The sequence below is a fragment of the Rhamphochromis sp. 'chilingali' genome (assembly GCF_963969265.1).
Source record: "Rhamphochromis sp. 'chilingali' genome assembly, chromosome: 1".
Taxonomy (NCBI): domain Eukaryota; kingdom Metazoa; phylum Chordata; class Actinopteri; order Cichliformes; family Cichlidae; genus Rhamphochromis; species Rhamphochromis sp. 'chilingali'.
The window spans coordinates 11503981-11522847 of NC_137929.1; the positions used below are offsets into that span (position 1 = coordinate 11503981).

Here is an 18867-nt window from a genome sequence, read left to right on the forward strand (position 1 = left end):
ATTGAGCTTAGTGTAGTTTCATTTCTGCAAAATTTAAAAACAACCAAAACTTTGTTCTGTCTTTTCTATGTTATACTGTAGACTTTCTCTGATACTGTGTCCAAAAGGAGCAGCTTTTACTTTGAAGGGGAGGCGTCTCTGTTTCCTCTTCAGGTTGGATGATGGAAGCAAATGAGTGTGTGATGTTCTTTCAGTGTTGCACTTTGTAGACGCTCCCTGAGCACTGGTCTCACAGCCAGCTGCACATAGAGACCAGTGTTTTTAGTCCAGGTCAGAAGATGACTTGTTGGAATGAAAATGAGCTTGTAGTTTGTCTGCTTTAATAATGTGACTGGAAAAAGGTGTTGGACTTCAAATATGTCCATTTCTTTCACACTTCACCTTTAAAAGTGAAGCCTTGTGGTTCCTGGAAGGAAAAACACGACTTTTTCAAGTCTTTGTCCTGTTTTTATGATAAATGTACGACTTTAATGTGAAACATTCAGAGTTTTTTCTCTTGTTGTGTTTGTTTGAAGCTGCGTCCTGTTGGCTTCAGCTGTTTGGAGTTTCCATTTTCTAAACTTCTACATTCTGAACCTTCTTCAGCTCTGAACAGATGATGAAACACTGAATGATTTCAAGCTCACACTTTGTCTAATAAACTTACATCTTTCATTCTTTACACAGATTGATGGACTGTGGTTTGTCAAAGATCAGCTGTGATTATCTGGCAGCAGCACTGAAGTCCAACCCCTCCCATCTGAGACAGCTGAACCTGAGCTGGAACAACAAGCTGCAGGATTCAGGAGTGAAGCATCTGTGTGGTTTCCTGGAGAGTCCAGGATGTGGACTTGAAACTCTGAGGTCAGTCAGCATGTTTTAGTTGTGCTGAGATGAATATGATGTGAAAGTTGTGCTGACACTAAACTGCAGACATCAGGCTGATATTATACTGATCCACACTGAGGATCTTCATGGTAAAGTCTGTTTTCTTCTTCTCTGGTTTAGTCCATTGACTGCAGCAGAACAATGTTCACATTTCAAGCAGTGAGACTCAACGTATGGCCCGCGGCCCACACGCGGCCTGCCCACCTTTCCTGATTCAGAGAGAGGGGACCCTGATTAACTGTGTAGTGTTCTTCCTCACAGTTCTAAGCATCAGACACAACAATGAATAATCCACAGCTGACTGTCTTTAGCAGGTCAAAGGTCACGGCACACAGCAGACAGTGGGAAATATTATAATTCTGATCATTTATCAGCACATATCCATATGTATGAAAACAAAGCTGACACTGTGAGACTTGATCAGAGGTGTGATCATCACAGCAGAGGCCTTTGTGTCAAAGTCACTGAGGATCAAACAGAAACACATGAAGCAGATTTTCCTGTTCTGGCTTTTTATAGCAGATAACCTTCAAAATATTCTGCAGTCCATCAAAAACTGAAGCAAACCATGAATCAACATGTGAACATGAGCTGATGCTGCTGAAGTGAAGCAAAGTTACAGAGGTTTGATTACAGACACAGCTGAGAGTTTGTAATCTGTCATCATTTTAAAAGGTTTAAATTTCTTCAGTATTGAACAGCAGAAATGAGGCTTTGTTTTCGGAGGCCGACAGCAGTGAACACAACAGCAGACTGGTGCGTAATAAGCAGTGAATAATGCAGGAAACAGATTTTTGAAGGTAAACTGTTCTTGAAGTACACTGAGAGAGAGAGAGCTGTGTAGGAAGTAAACGTCAAAGTCAGAGAGAATTCATGACGATGTTCATCAAACGTAAAGCGATCTTCTTCTGCTGCTGGTTCAGTCAGTTTTGGTTGGAGACAGATGAAACCTGCAGTTTCAGGATCTGTGAGCTTTCCACTTTCAGCCCAGACGGCGTGTCCGTGTACGTGCCGTCGAGTGAACGATCCACGCTCTGTGTTTCCATCTTTGTGTGTTTAGCTGCTCTCATTTACTGTTTTGTCTGTTTGGTTGTTGTTGAAATACTTTTGGGAGCTTTAACCTGAGATTCTGGCAAAATACATTTATATTAAAAATCGATTCAGGATTGAATGAATCAACATCGCTTTATTCAAATTAAAACCATTTAAATAGGAAAATCCATTTTTTTACACCCGCCTCTAATGCTGGGTAATGTCAGCTGGTCCATGTGCAGCTGGCTGTGAGGTTCAGGGAGCGTCTACAAAGTGCAACACTGAAAGAACATCATCCATAAATATAGACTGGACTCTCATACAGCGAGACTCAAATGCCTTTAAACATCAGCTTATCCTGCTGATCCAAGTCCAACACTGAGTTTGTAAAAACATGTTTGTCAATCATTTTGTTTGGTTTCTGAGGAAAATGATTCAATAACTTGCTGCTAAGTCAAAGGAGCTTGCAAAGAAAAGCGTCTGGACTTCTTTAAGTTACTTGAAGACGTTTCACCTCTCATCCGAGAAGCTTCTTCAGTTCTAAGGTCAAATGGTGGAGAGTCCCAGATATAAACCTAGTGGGAGTGACCCCCCACAGAGGGACAAAAGGACCCCCTGATGATCCTCTAATCGCCTGAGCCAAGGTGTGAAACTGGGTGTGGGCCCCAATCAGCCAGAGTTTCGGGTGGGTTCATTGTGAAACCTGGCCCCACCTTATCATGCAAATTCCTGAGATCAGATGTCCCAGGATGTGAGTGGGCGTTAAGGCGTCTGGGAAGGGATCTCAAAACTGGATTGTAGATGGCAGAGAGTTGGTGTCGTAAACCCCCGCCTCTGTTCAAAGATGGTCGCTCACAGTGGACATAGATGGCTTCTTTCATTCCTCTTTCAAACCATCTGTCCTCACTGCTTCTCGGATGAGAGTTGAAACGTCTTCAAGTAACTTAAAGAAGTCCAGACGCTTTTCTTTGCAAGCTCCTTTGACTACGATGACCTGGATGACTGAGAACCTTCACAGACATATTGCCGTACATTTTGGGAGGAACACCCTTCAACTGGTGCGGGAGTATGAAAGGGAATCAAGGAAACTAGCGGATTATAGGAACCATCTCCGTTTCAACCTAAGATGTAGACAAAGCAGAGTTGTTCCTAAGAGCCTGCGCCTTGGATCCACTGTCAGGGGATACAGAGCAGACTTGATTCTACAGAGAGCACAAAATCACCTTTTAAGTGAAAGGATAAGACAGGTCCATTTCACCATAGATGCCCTCCAGATCAAGATCAGCCAGACCCTGCAGGAACTGGAAATCCTTCTACCCTCTCCAATCTTAGAAGAGGTTTACAAGTTTGTGGACAAGGCTCAGCGGGCCCAACACTCTAAAGGAAAAGAAAGACAACGCAGGAAATTTCACACCTTGCTTTCAAAAACACACACTCCTCATCCTGAACCTACACAACCCAGAGAAGAAAATACACCTGAAGTCAGTCAGGAGAAATGGGTTAAGAACTTTTCAGACAGGATTCTCACTGAACCTGAAAAGAGAGTATTAGCCAAAGGACTCAATTTTGCCATTTCTCCACAACAGTTGCCCATAGTGGACCTCATCACAGCCACAGAATCTGCCATACGGATTAATAAATTATCACAGACAGAAGCAGAGCAAATCAGGATGAAAGTCTCAGCCACACTCTCCAGTGCCAAAGTCCCTCCATCCAACCTCACAATACAGGAAAAGAAGGCCGTCGCTTCCCTGAGCAAAGACCACAACATCACTGTTTTACCAGCTGATAAGGGAAGATGCACCGTGGTCCTAAACACTACAGATTACCATACAAAGATCACTACTCTCCTCAGTGACAACAATACCTACGAAACCTTAAAGCAAGACCCCACAAGCAGCTACAAAAAGAAAGTTATAGCTTGCCTTCAAGACTTTGAAAAGGACAAAATTATTGACCGCCTTACATATCACCGCCTTTACCCAGGGGGTGCCATACCCTGCATCTACGGACTTCCTAAAATCCCCAAGGAAGCTGTCCCACTCAGACCCATAGTCAGTAGCATAAACTCAGCCACTTATAACATTGCTAAACACCTTGCTACCATCCTTGCTCCTCTCGTGGGGAACACCCCACACCACATCAAGAACTCCACCGACTTCACCGACAAGGTCCAGAAACTTACCCTGGATCCAGATGAAACCATGGTGTCCTTTGATGTAGTCTCTCTCTTCACTTGCATACCCACCACGGAGGCCGTGGAGACTGTCAGAAAACGACTACGAGAAGACAGCTCCTTGGAGGACAGGACCAACTTCACACCCGATCAGATTTGCACCCTGTTAGACCTCTGCCTCACCACTACATATTTCAAATACAACGAAGGCTTTTACAGACAAAAACATGGCTGTGCCATGGGCTCCCCCGTGTCACCTATTGTAGCCAACCTTTACATGGAGGAAGTGGAAAGAAAGGCTCTTGGGTCTTTCAAAGGAAGAGTACCCAGCCACTGGTACAGATATGTGGACGACACCTGGGTCAAAATCAAGACACAAGAAGTGGAATCCTTCACTGCGCACATTAACGCTGTGGATAAAAACATCAAGTTCACCAGGGAAGACACAAAGGACAACTGTTTGCCTTTCCTGGACTGCGCTGTGCACATTGAAGAGAACGGCAACCTCAACATCGAAGTTTACCGGAAGCCCACACATACGGACCAGTACCTCCTCTTTGACTCCCATCACCCTCTGGAACACAAACTTGGAGTAATTAGGACCCTACACCACCGGGCAGAACATGTTCCCTCTAAGCCTGAAGGAAAAAAGAAGGAACACACGCATGTAAAGGAAGCACTCAAAACGTGCGGCTATCCTACATGGGCGTTCTTAAAGTCAGCAAAGAGGCACAGAAAAGAAGACCAGACACCAGCGAGGGAGGATAAGAAGGACAGACGCAACAACATTGTCATCCCCTATGTAGCCGGTGTATCAGAGAAACTCAGGAGAGTTTTCTCCAAGCACGACATCCCGGTGTACTTCAGACCAAGCAACACACTCAGACAGAAACTGGTTAACCCGAAAGACAAAACTCCTAAACACAAGCTTAACAATGTGGTGTATGCTGTACAGTGCATTGGAGAGACCAAACAGCCACTTCACAAGCGCATGGCACAACACAGAAGAGCCACCTCCACAGGACAAGACTCAGCAGTCCATCTGCATCTTAAGGATAAAGGACACTCTTTCGAGGAGGCCAATGTTCACATTTTGGACAGAGAGGACAGATGGTTTGAAAGAGGAGTGAAAGAAGCCATCTATGTCCACTGTGAGCGACCATCTTTGAACAGAGGCGGGGTTTACGACACCAACTCTCTGCCATCTACAATCCAGTTTTGAGATCCCTTCCCAGACGCCTTAACGCCCACTCACATCCTGGGCCATCTGATCTCAGGAATTCGCATGATAAGGTGGGGCCAGGTTTCACAATGAACCCACCCGAAACTCTGGCTGATTGGGGCCCACACCCAGTTTCACACCTTGGCTCAGGCGATTAGAGGATCATCAGGGGGTCCTTTTGTCCCTCTGTGGGGGATCACTCCCACTAGGTTTATATCTGGGACTCTCCACCATTTGACCTTAGAACTGAAGAAGCTTCTCGGATGAGAGGTGAAACGTCTTCAAGTAACTTAAAGAAGTCCAGACGCTTTTCTTTGCAAGCTCCTTTGACTACGATGACCTGGATGACTGAGAACCTTCACAGACAACTTGCTGCTAATACACAACATTTCATCATATTTCCTCATAACCCTGTTTTGTCTGACCATTTGATCCCATTTGAATTTGCAATAAAGGATCCACAGAGTTTGGTGACAATAATGACAGTAGATGTTTGTGTGAAAGTGCTGGAAGCAAATGAGTGTGTGATGTTCTTTCAGTGTTGCACTTTGTAGACGCTCCCTGAGCACTGGTCTCACAGCCAGCTGCACATAGAGACCAGTGTTGTTAGTCCAGGTCAGAAGATGACTTGTTGGAATGAAAATGAGCTTGTAGTTTGTCTGCTTTAATAATGTGACTGGAAAAAGGTGTTGGACTTCAAATATGTCCATTTCTTTCACACTTCACCTTTAAAAGTGAAGCCTTGTGGTTCCTGGAAGGAAAAATACGACTTTTTCAAGTCTTTGTCCTGTTTTTATGAGAAATGTACGACTTTAATGTGAAACATTCAGAGTTTTTTCTCTTGTTGTGTTTGTTTGAAGCTGCTTCCTGTTGGCTTCAGCTGTTTGGAGTTTCCATTTTCTAAACTTCTACATTCTGAACCTTCTTCAGCTCTGAACAGATGATGAAACACTGAATGATTTCAAGCTCACACTTTGTCTAATAAACTTACATCTTTCATTCTTTACACAGATTGGAGAACTGTGGTCTGTCAGAGATCAGCTGTGATTATCTGGTAGCAGCACTGAAGTCCAACCCCTCCCATCTGAGAGAGCTAGAGCTGAGCTGGAACACCAACCTGCAGAATTCAGGAGTGAAGCATCTGTGTGGTTTCCTGGAGAGTCCAGGATGTGGACTTGAAACTCTGAGGTCAGTCAGCATGTTTTAGTTGTGCTGACACTAAACTGCAGACATCAGGCTGATATTATACTGATCCACACTGAGGATCTTCATGGTAAAGTCTGTTTTCTTCTTCTCTGGTTTAGTCCATTGACTGCAGCAGAACAATGTTCACATTTCAAACCTTCAAAGAAGAAGAAAAATCCTCCACTGGATAATTCACTGTGAAACTCTCCAACTCTTCATTCCACCTTAAAGTCTGTCTGACACTGAAATCCAAAGCAAAATGTGCGTTTGCTTTACAGACAGCAGTCCAACACAAACATACACACATCATCCAAAACACAGTCCAACATCCAAATCTCCTCCACTGCCAGCATGAATGATGGGAAAGAGAAGGAGGAACACTCTGACATTCAGGGTTAGAATGAGTTTCATGAAGCAGACTGTGAAGATCAAAGCTGCATTAGAAAGCTTACATGAATGAATGAGTGGACAGAAGTGGACAGAGATCATCTGAAGCACTTCAAAGGCTTTAAATCAGCACATTTCTCTTTATTCTTTATCAACTCTGTTAGTTTCTCTCAGTTTTCTGTGGAATGAAGCTAACAGCAGGCTAATAAGATGCTGACCAATAGGTTTCTATTAAAGGTTGTAATTTGTATATGAAAAAGTGCTTTGGCTCAGCAGGGATCAGCTTACAGGTAGAATACAGCTGCTGGATGGGATTAGCATGTCATAGCTATCTACCAAACTGCTAACTGGGGGATTTCAGGCCATCTATGGATCATTTTTACTAACTGTTTATTCAGCTTAGGCTCACAGGGCTGCAGCCTGTGCCCTAGCTGTCATAGGGCAAGAGGCGTGGTCCACCTGCACAGGTGAGCAGTCCATCACAGGGCCAGCAGAGAGAGACAGAGAAGCACTCTCTCACATCCACACCTACAGCCAATTTAGAAGCACCAGTGAACCTAAGCAGCATTTCATTGGACTGTGGGAGAACATCCAACCTCCACAGAAAGGCCAACAAGCTTCAACCTACAACCTTCTTGCTTTAAGGCACTAGTGCGAACCACTTTCCCCATTTCAGCCCAAATCCTGCATCTTCCTGTTTCTGACTCCAGGCCAGCTCCACTAACACTTTCTCATCAGACACTGCCACCTAGTGGAGGAAGTCTTAGTTCCATTTGAAGCTTCAGATTACAGTTAGTTCCTTTACAAAGAGGTGGAGGTGGTGGGGCCACAGCACCATCATCACTGAGTGCCATAGGACACTTAACCCTTGTTTCCATATGCTGGGAACTTCCTGTTGTTCCAAGGAGGACTGGAAAATGTGTGAAAACCTCCCAGTCACTTCCTCACAGCACACTTCAATCATTTCCCTCCCACAGCATCAGGACCAGGGCTTTTTCTCTCTTTGGTCCCACTAAGAGATTTCCACACAAACACCTCATCAGTGGGACTCTCAGAGCTACCAGCCCTTTGCTACAATCACAAAGCTCTTCATTGAAATCAATGATATCAAAGCTGGAATCAAATGAGTCCAAGTCTTCTGCTGATTCAGCATCACATTCATCTTTGCTCCTTGTCCTGCATCCCCACCATGGACTTCATTCCTTTCCAAGCCAGCCTTGAGTGTCCTTTATTCAGCTCATCCTCTGCTTTACTTTTACACCTGATTTTAGCTGCTTTATCTCTCTTTCAACAAGTTTCTGTGCCTCAATCTTTTTCTTCTCTCCCTCATAACAAGACAGCTTCTTCTGCCTGAGAACATGTTGGAGTGATTTACTAATCCAGGACTGCTTATTGGGGAAAATACTTCCTGTTTTCAAAGTAATCCGAATTTTTCCCAGAAAGAAATGTAAGTAGAAATCGATGATCTAAGTGAGAACATGAGCCTTTAAAACGTCACCGTGGGTGCAGTCAAAGCAGTCCCTCAGTCCCAGTATAGAGTCTTTGGTCCAGACTGGAACAACTGTGTGCCCAGTTTGAGCTCTCTTCAGTCCTGTGACCTGACAGACCCAGAGGGGCCATCACATCACATTTAGAAGCTCCCCTGATGGAGCCACAACACATGTCCAACACTTAGTCTGTCTTGTTGGACCAACTGGAAGAAATGATTCAAGGACTTAGTCACAGAACAGAGATTCAAATCTCCAAAATCCAACTGGCTGCATCAGGACATATAGTCTGAAACTCTGCACAGTTTCCTGTTTGAAGCTGCTTCCTGTTGGCTTCAGCTGTTTGGAGTTTCCATTTTCTAAACTTCTACATTCTGAACCTTCTTCAGCTCTGAACAGATGATGAAACACTGAATGATTTCAAGCTCACACTTTGTCTAATAAACTTACATCTTTCATTCTTTATACAGATTGAGGCTCTGTGGTTTGTCAGAGATCAGCTGTGATTATCTGGCAGCAGCACTGAAGTCCAACCCCTCCCATCTGAGAGAGCTGGACCTGAGAGGAAACAACCTGAAGGATCCAGATGTGAAGCAGCTGTCTGATCTTCAGCAGAGTCCAGACTACAGACTGGAGACTCTGGTGTAAGTAGAGTGATGGAGTGAGTGGGTGGTGCTGTCAGCAGTATTGTACTAAACACAGTCAGTATGAAACAAAGATCCAGTGTTTCCTGTAAAGCTGCAGCTTCTCAGTGAAGCTGTGAGAGGAGAATGGTGACAGGCTTCAGGATTGGACACAAACACTTCCTGTTTCTGACCTTTATGGTCACCATAGTAACGGCTGACACGCTCTGATCAAACACTGTCAACAGCCAATCAGCTCTCTGAACAAAGCAGCACGCAGACCAATGACTGCATTCATTTCCAAGTTTAAAGCAGTGAAGAACACAGTCTGTAGGTGAGGAAGAATTTAGTGAGAGCAGATGTTTGGATGGAATTCCTCCAGTTAACAGCTGGAACCGTCCATCTGGATTGTTGGGCTTGTTGTTGGGGTTCCTACAGAGCTCAGAGTGGACACACCAAGGTTCTTCTAATGAATGAAAGTCCAAACTCAAACTAGGAGGGAAAAACATTTTCATCAACTTCAATAAAAATCCAAAGATTAGAAAAAGTGAAGCAACAATGAGTCCTAGTACAGTCCCAGCACTGAAGTCCCTGCTGCTCTTTATACTGGATGTGCTGCATCACTGACTGACAGCTGATGAAGAGTCTCTGGAAACACTCGTTTATCTCCTCTGCTCTTCCTTCTTCTCTCTGCAGGTGGAGGATATGATGGTAAACAGGACGGTGTGTGTGCTGAGAGAGGAGGAGCTGTGTCCTGATGATCCAGAGAGGTTGAAGCAGCAGCAGCTTGTGTGTAGAGACGCTCTGACTGGGCCATGTTACTGGGAGGTGGAGAGTCAGCAGTGACTGACAGAGGAATGAGAAGAAGTGCAGATGACTGTCAGTGCTGCAGAGTGAACTGCTCTGAGAACAGCTCCACTGTCAGACACAATGTAGAGTCCAGCATTATCCCTGTGTGTGTCCCTCTGGATCTGACAGAGGATCATCAGTGTATCTGGACTGCTCTGCTGCTGCTCTGTCCTTCTACAGTCTCTGCACAGTCTCTGTCTGACTCTGGCTTCAGACCCTCCTGGATCAAACTCACCTGGAAAGACTTTCAAACATCACTCAATAGATTTGAATACAGAATATATTTGATATATACTGTAGATGTACTGTAGAGTTGCAGTTTGTCACTTGTAAATACAGTCTGTGAGCAGCTGTGAGCTGAAAGATCTTTCTAGAAACACGAAATGTTTTCACTCTTCTGTTGCTTTTTCATATATTTCCACAACATTAATATTGATCCCACCTGTCTCACCTGTTTCATGCTTTTATACATAATAACAGGACACGTGTGATCTGAGCGCTGCTGTGGTTGCTGTGCTGCACGTCTTCATTTAGATAACAGAGACATCTAGTGGTTCAGAGGGAGAACTGCAGGAGGTGGAGCTGTGCTTTAGCATGGAAAACTTTTTATCTTTTAGACGCAGATACAAATATGACAAGTATCAGTGTGAGATACAAAAGGTCACATCAGTCAGCAGAGGGAACAGTGATCACACAGCAATGTAAGAATAGAAACATAACAGTGAATCTGGACATGTATACAGATGGAAGCAAACAAACAGGATGTAACACTACATTAAAGCCACAAATGGGAAGAAAACAAAGCCAAAGGAAAATATATTTGATCTCAGGAATCCAAATCAGATGCTTTAGAGCAGGGGTCGGTTACCCAGGAGGAGGAGAGACCCGAAGCGTCAGGTGTTTGGACCAATGTTTTCTTTTCTGATCAAACCAGAAAGCTTTAATGAGCAGCTGGATTTGTGTCGCATTAACTGGCTGGACACAGAGGACATCGAAATGCAGCTGATTGAACTGAAAAGCTCGACTCTGTGGGGTCAAAGTTTGCAGAACTACGAACGCAGTTGGAATCCACAGCTGTGCGTGTTCATGGAGCTGCATTTCCACCTGCTGGACATCACTACCTGACAGGTTTAACTGTCTTCAGAACATTGCAGAGGCCTTATTGACAGTATTCTGCTCTACATATCTGTGTGAGCAGATTTTCTCTCACATGAAGAGAGTCCTCAGGTCTGAATGCTGGACACTTGGAGACCTGTGTCTCTGAGTGGGAGACCAGAGATCACATTAACATGTGTGTCCCTGTATTAACAAACATGACATATTGGCCCAGTTTACTTTTCTTATCATTGTTGTGAGGAGACCATAAATAGCATTTGTATTTTCTGTTGTACAGTTCATTTGCTGTTATGGATAAAAAGTCTTTTTTTGTTTCAAAATAGCTGATAACTATTCGCTGATAGCTGCAAACATCTGCGCACAAATATAATCCTACGAAGTGGTTCTATAAAGTGTGTAATTTATTGCTAATGCAATCATATGGCACATTGACTTCTGAGGAAATGTTAGATGCACTCATCATCAGAAAGGTTGCCGACCTAAACCAGGGGGTTTAGAGTTTTAAGGGTTCAAATATTCAGGTGGGGAGTAAAAACAATCATGGTCCAGAAGAGCTTTGTCAAACAATTGATTTTAATGAACACACTCAGCGTGGGGAGATGTACAATCTGAAACACCAGCTGTAGATCTCCACCCAAAAAGACACTTCAGATTGCTTTTGATTCATCAGGGTTAACGCCCCCTCATGCGTCATCAGATACAATATACGCATGTGTCAAATCAAAAACACTATGACTTTTAACACAGTTTGAAAAGAACATTGTCTCTGTCTCCACACCAGGTGCTTCCTGTCACTGTCCTGCCCACGCTTATCTTCTGGAACATCAGCAGCACGTCTTATGACAACTGTCAATTTTGCAGACACAATTTTGCAGTTGCAAGAAAAACATGATTAACCTCTCACCTATAAATGAGTCTATCTACTGTGTATGTGTGGGTGTGTACGTGTGTGTGTGTGTGTGTGGTATTGAGAGTGTGGAGATATTTTGCTGCTATTGTTAATAATCATCATCATTATCTACAGCATTGTGTGGAGATTATTTTGTTATCATATGTTCCCTTATATATGAGATCAAAGTAGTTGCATTATGATATTGTTGCAGATCAGGTTATACCCTTAAAAATCATTAGATCTGTTAGATTGACCTGTATTATGTTGAATGTCTTACATTGTTTCAAAGGAGTTGTTAGGATAATGTATGTTATTTTAATCTCACTGATATCATTTACATGCACTGTTATTAGTTCATTATTACTTCATTAGTCTGCATCAGTTTATCAGCAATATATCATTGTCGTATCTGTTGACAGAATAACCTTTTATTTAGATCTATGTCAATCTGAGTAAAATATTAATGTACACATATTTCCATCACTTTAAGTAGTATATGGTTGTTCTGGATTATTCTCTCTCTCTGCTTAAGCTGTTGCAACATCACCATCACCACTCGAGCTGGACTGTTACATTCAGTTTTGCACGTAGTCAGGCCTCACTAACGTGCACATATATACAGACTTATGTAACACACGCACGTTCCCTCACATACACACTTATTAACAAAGGGGAGGACATCTTCTCTAGTGGACTCACAGTTTCACAAAATGCACAACAGATCACACACTTGTTTTTCTCTTAAAGTTATCATCTGATGTCTATATAAGGGAAACTTTTGGGATTGTGGGGACTTGATATCATTTCCAGTAAGGTCTGTGTGACGTCATCATGAATAGTATAAAAAGATATGGAGAGCCTCCGCTCGCCGAAGATCTGTTACTGTGCGCTTGTCTTCCCATGCCTCTGTTTTAGAGGTATGTAATAAAGATCACTATTTTTGACACCTATACCTGGATTCAGCCTGCTTTCTTCTCTGATCCATAACGAACGAATCACAACAATTTCTGGTGCCGAAATCCCGGTGGGGAGGAGAAGAGTTTGCGGCTGCTTCTTGGAGGTGGCAAAGGGGCGGACGCCGGCAGCTTATCTGAGTGACGCCAGGCGAAATAAGAAAGGTGAGTAGTGCCACCTGTTGATGTTTATCCAAAGGCGCTATATTGGAAGTTAAAACTAAATTTAATTAAATAATTTTCACTCAGTATAGGCTTCTGGTGTCAGTCCATAGTGATTTAATTTAGTAATAAACTGATTGAGTGTCTTGCTGTTTATTTGGTTTATGTTACATAGTGTTGAGTTAAGAGGTTGTGTTTAAGTCTATACGGTTTAAAAGGTTTAAATGTGGGTTGACTGGGAATGCCAGCCAGTCAATCGGTAGTGTAGGGGATTTGATCCAATCGATTAGCAGAGACGCGGTCTTGGGCCTCAGGTAATGAAACTGGATGGCAAGGGTCCAACAGTGAGGCTTTTAAAACAAGTAAATTCATTTAGGACTGAGAGCGCGGCTCTCTAAGAATGCAGTTAGTCCAGCAGGTGGCGCTGACCCCTAATCGCGGACGCGTGGTTAGGTTCTAAGCCTGGAGTGACCTTCCACTGAGATTCGGACGCCCGTTAAACAGGTCAGGTAATCTACGAGTGATTACCTTTATACTGCATTGATTGATTGACAGGGTCGCGGACCCGGCCGGGACCAGGTAACGTCGTTGGCCTGTGAGCTTTAGGTAAAGCTGAAGGTGTGGGTTTGATACTAGCACCAGAGGTGGAGCTCCTCTCCAGCTGCGGGAAACGGTTATAAATTAATTAGAATTTAGGAATCTGACCGTTTTCAAGGCGGCGTACTTGAAACGTGTAATTGATCAGCAAGGGCGCGGCCCTGGGCTTAGAGGCTTTTTAATTACTTAAAAGTTTAGGAAACACCAGCAGAGAAATAGAGAAGTGAGATAAAGTTGTTCTGGCATATGGTGTTTTTCTTACGGGCCCGTATGTAAATAGAATGGAAAGTACTTGTGTGCGTGTGTGTAAATAAAGTGTAAATTAGTGTATAAACTGTCATCTTGTGAAATCTAAAACTGCTTGTTGGAAAAAAGGAAAACTCTTTTTGCTCTCCCTCTGAGAAGGGATTTTGTGTGTGCGTGTGCTGGAGAAAGGAGACGTGTGTGTGTGACAGGAAGTTTGCATGCCCATATAAGACTTAAAGCTCTAGGCAGATAGAAAAAAAAGGAAAAGTGTGTCTCTCTCTCTCTGTCTCAAGCAGCTGCAAGAAGGGGGGCTTGTAACCCCGCATTGAGTGTGTGTATGAGCACAGAGAGAGAAAGAGAGAAAGGGGGGCCAGCGTGCGTCCATTTAATATTAAAGGAAAAAGTGCAAAACTGTTTTTTCTCTGTTTCTTTGGGGGTTGAATGGGCACGAGGCCATGGAGACTTTAAGGAGAGAAATGAAATGATATTAATCGTATGTTTTAGTGTGTTAGTACAGGTTACAGATGAATAAAGGTGGACTTCTCTCAACCTGGAATTTTGAGTACGGCGCCAAAACCAGTAGAGTAGTATAATTGGGAGAACACAGGCCAGATTTTGGCTTAAAATTTTACAGCTTGACCTGGCACTTGTCCCTATCCTGAGAAGAAGCCCAAAGGACAATTACTCTCCTGATGAAGACCAATAGAACATCGTGAACTTGAGAAGAATTTACAAGCAGCCAAAAATAGGGCAACTGAACTGTTAACCAAACTGACATGCACTCTGAGTTACAGGCTGGACAGTTGAATGGTGGGAAAGCACTGGACACTGATTGTCAGATTTGCCATGCTTGGAGTAATCGTGAAAGAGATGATTGAAAGCATCAACAGAGAAGAGGAAACCACGTGATGGGAAATGCACGGTGGACTGCAGGCTGGTAAGAACACAGTGACATGACACTGAAGGTGATATTTTGCCAGGCTGGGACTTCATCCAGAAGGCAATACTGAAGAGACACGGAGAGGACACGGACTGTGCTGGAGAATTCAGGACCACAAAAGGACACTGAGAGAAGAGGACGGGAACCAGTGGAGAGGTGAAGCTTGACTGCAAGAATACAGGGTATAATTAGATTGAAATGAAAGCCTGAACTCATGATGGTGTTTAGAGATGTCCACCAGAAAACTAAAAGAGGTAAACTGAAGAAGATAAAATGAAGAAAGAAAATAACTGACAATTAAATGAGTGAATGGAAAACACACATACACAAAGTGTTACATGTGAAATTATACTCTTATACAGAATCGGAAGTGAGATAGTTTTGAATGAAGAAATCAGGGACACGATGCATGAATTCACTCTGGCCATAACATATAGAGGCAATGAAGAAAGCAGCTTACACTCACTGAACATTAACAAAAACATATAGGAGAAGCAATGAAGACCTGCTTACACTTATAAACTTGACATAAGCTGGTATTTCTGGCCAGAGGGGGAGACGGGTAGCTTAAGTATTCATGATGATAATAAAATGTCTCAGTTGTGTTTCTTCAGGTGGACAATAAACAGACCTGGATCAATTCTCCACGTGCAGCGGTCGGACGGGAAAAACCTATAGGTTAACTTGGCTGGATATGTTAAGGCAAGTTTCTGGTTGAATTGTTCACAGCGCCATGTCTCGATAAACCTGACAAGTGGGCCGTAACTTCTGGCTGAGGACCAGGAATGCTGTTAATAAGGTGGGAACTTAAAATTTGGGTTAGCAAATTTGGGGGAAGAAAACTGACGGCTCAAGTGGAGAAATGTGTAGGAGTCTGACAGACTGCAGGAGCAACACATGCAAATTCACATATATAAGCAGAAAATGCATTAACCTCATGAGGACAAGCATAACGATTAATGCATAAACATTAATTAAACCTGGCTAAGAACACAAACATACGCAATGAAGAAACAGCTTACATACGTGTGCACGCACAAGCAGGGTTAAAGCAGCGACACTTAACATACGTTTTAAAGGATATAGTTTATCCACTACTGACAAATAAAACTCTCTGGGTTGCAGAACAACAACTTAACTTGGAAAGAAAAGACATTGGTCTGGTGATTAAGTGAGGACACGACAAATTTAGTGGTTAAAAGGGTCGAATTGGGACATGTTTTTGTTGATTGTTTCAGACGAATGACTACTGAATGACAGAAAATTCCTTTTTAGGTTTCTAAACAGGATCTTAGGACTTTTAACACGTACCTGTGTTGTCCTGTCAACTTGGGGGGTTATGAGTTGATTAGAGGGTGAGAAAAAACAAAAAGGGGGAAGAGGAGGCTCCGTTGTTTCTCCCCTCTCCGAATAACACAGCCAACACAACGTCATTTTCCTGTTCGCCTGTTTTGTTTTGTTTTTGTTTTTTCTTTGTGAAAAGCCGAGGCTGACCTGGACTCCTACCCTCCCCTCTACCATCGTTGCCCTTTTCCGCTACCATCTTTGATCCTTTGACCCCTGAAGGCAACAGCTGGACCCACAACAACGACCAGAAAATGTCAACATGCGATCTCATGCAGCAGAGACGGAGCACTAAACCTAAAGCCCGTTTCACTACACGGGGGAAATTCCCAGACTGCGTCAGCTGACAGAGCTGTGACGAGACGCGCATGAAGCCCGGAGGAAAAGGGAGGGTGAGCAAAAGAATGCTGACCTCTGAGAAGAGCCGAACAGCAGAGCTGCAGAAGGCCGTGGAGCAAAGTAAGGACAACATAAATAGACTCTGATCTGACGTGGAAGGAAAAGACTCTGAGGTTTTTGCCCTCAGTAAGAGCTTAAGGTATCAGAAGCAGAAACTGAGCATGGCTCCGGAGGAGCTGGCTGCTAATTGAACCCATCAGTCAGACCTGGAGCAGGAGGTCGCCAGACCTGACCCAAAGCTCCAACAGCAGGAGCAAGCCCTGAAGGAGCTACAGAAGCAAAAGGGTCAAGTTACAAGGAGAAGATGCAGGCAGCTGCAACAACGGATGCAAACAGACCCAAAGAGGAGGGCAGGACCCCAGGGCATGCTTAAGGCCGCTGGTTTACCCAAACAACAGAACAGGAAGGTGATGAACACAAACACACCCCAACACACAAAAAGAGAAACACACACATGAACACGTATGCACTCGTTGAGTGAGTGGAAATTGATACACACCCACGCACCAAAATCAAAATGTTGATTCAATTCACTAGGAAGTGACACACAATGCTCCAGCTGCTGCAATGAAGAATGCTTTATTGACAAAGGCTCAATGCTGCACACAACAAATCCAAATACAGAATCTGTTACAATAATAAGCCCAGAGGGCATTTGTGTGGTTTGGGGAGCAGAGTCCAGAGCAGTTCGGTTATGAAAACGATGCCCGTGCGAGATATCTGGGGCTGTTGTTGAACACGATTGCCTGAGGTATTAAAGATCTGTACTAAATTCTGGTTTCCAGTGTGAGAAACGTCACGCAGTGCCAGTATTAGAGCTAGGTTGAGTGATGATTTTAAATTATTGTAAGTAAATCATTGTAGACCCGTTCAAGTTTCATGATAACTAGGATCTAGACTTTGTTGAACCCTAGGCAATTTGAACAGGTACAATTTGAGTGACCAAGTAGCAGTTGAATAAAAGTTATTGAATGAGTGTTGAGGTAAACTGCCAGAGTTAAGAGCACTAAAACATTTCAAGAGCTCAAATTACTTAATATGGAAATGGTTCAATTTTGTTTCACAAACACAAAACATATAGGTTTATGGATATGAAAAGGTTGAGGTGGTGTTAATTTGACTCTGTTTAGGTTTAGGTTTGGCATTTTTACTGATAGGAGGAATATTCAGTGACAAGTCCTAAGACCCTGGCGTCTGCATTTTTGTTTTGTTATCTTTCATTTTATTTTGATTTATATTAGCAGATCTGCATATCGGAAATTACAAGCATTACAAGTCGGCGATCTCAACTTTTTGTTTTCTTTTGGAATGAGCTCATTTTGCTGAGGGCGGAAATCTAAATGCGGCGATGGTTTCCGCTATCAGCAAAGAAGGAAAGACTAGAAATAAAAACAAATGGACTGACTGGTAAAAGATGACAAGACTTGACCATAACTCAAGGTTAACCACCTCCACCTAGATAGGATAAAAGGGTGGATGAATTTATGTGTTTCTTTCTACAGGAGCAGAAGGAGGACAGCGACATCTGAGGTTGCATGACAATTTAACTTTAACTTTCTGTGTATGTGAAATTGTGTGTACACACTTGCGCAGCGTTAACACTCTCTTTTTAAGTTGACAAGTGGTTGATGCTTGCCAATAAGGTTTTTCTATTACAGGATTTCTGGGCTGATGTGTGAAGAAACGGTGTTTTAGGTTAGGAGTTGGTGATGCCATTACACTGTATTCTTGGGAGGGTGTTGGATAAGACACATCCTGTCTTGAAAACTGTGATGTTTTTTACAGGGAATCTTTTATAGCATCTCTGGTAGGTAGATGGCTGACCGCGGTCAATGTGCTGCTAATGTTTGCTTTGCTTTTGTTAAGAATGCGTGAGGAAGGTGCAGTAGAAAACAGACAAGTGACATGAAAATAAAGAATAATAATAAAACAGGTAATAATAACAAATAACAAATTTGGGGACAGTTTGACATAGAGCTCACTAACTGGCCATTAGGGGGCTCTTGGAGTAACATTGCCCAAAGGGTGAATAAAACAAATTGCGGCAATAATAGTGATTTAATGATTGGAGAAAACCTGAACATGATACTTGTCTGTTGTGCTGAATCTTTTATTAATCTTATGATTTGCAGGTGGTTGTAAATAAGCTGTTTACTTTAACAGGTTTGCTTTTTAGCTGAATTGCAAAATACAACTAGAACGATTAATCGAGACTAATTAAAACTAACCGGAAACTGAGGGGGTTCTATATAAGGAAGAATTAAAACAGGTATAGGCACTTAGTCTGTGAAGGTCAAACGCTTCATCCGACAACGGATCGGATTGATATATCGGAGCTATTGACTTCACGTGCAGAGGGTTAAATGCATGCACGCTTACACACATAAGTA

The 18867-nt window shown here is 43.1% G+C and overlaps 1 protein-coding gene across 1 annotated transcript in view; it reads left to right on the forward strand.

Moving 5' to 3' along the window:
* Positions 1-18867, forward strand: part of LOC308403394 (NACHT, LRR and PYD domains-containing protein 12-like) — a 1254170-nt gene that overhangs the window by 1119022 nt on the left and 116281 nt on the right. Inside the window, exons 12-14 of the mRNA XM_080892754.1 lie at positions 667-843; positions 6309-6485; positions 8827-9000. Of these exons, the coding sequence (XP_080748880.1) occupies positions 667-843; positions 6309-6485; positions 8827-9000 (528 nt within the window). The remainder of the gene's footprint in view (positions 1-666; positions 844-6308; positions 6486-8826; positions 9001-18867) is intronic.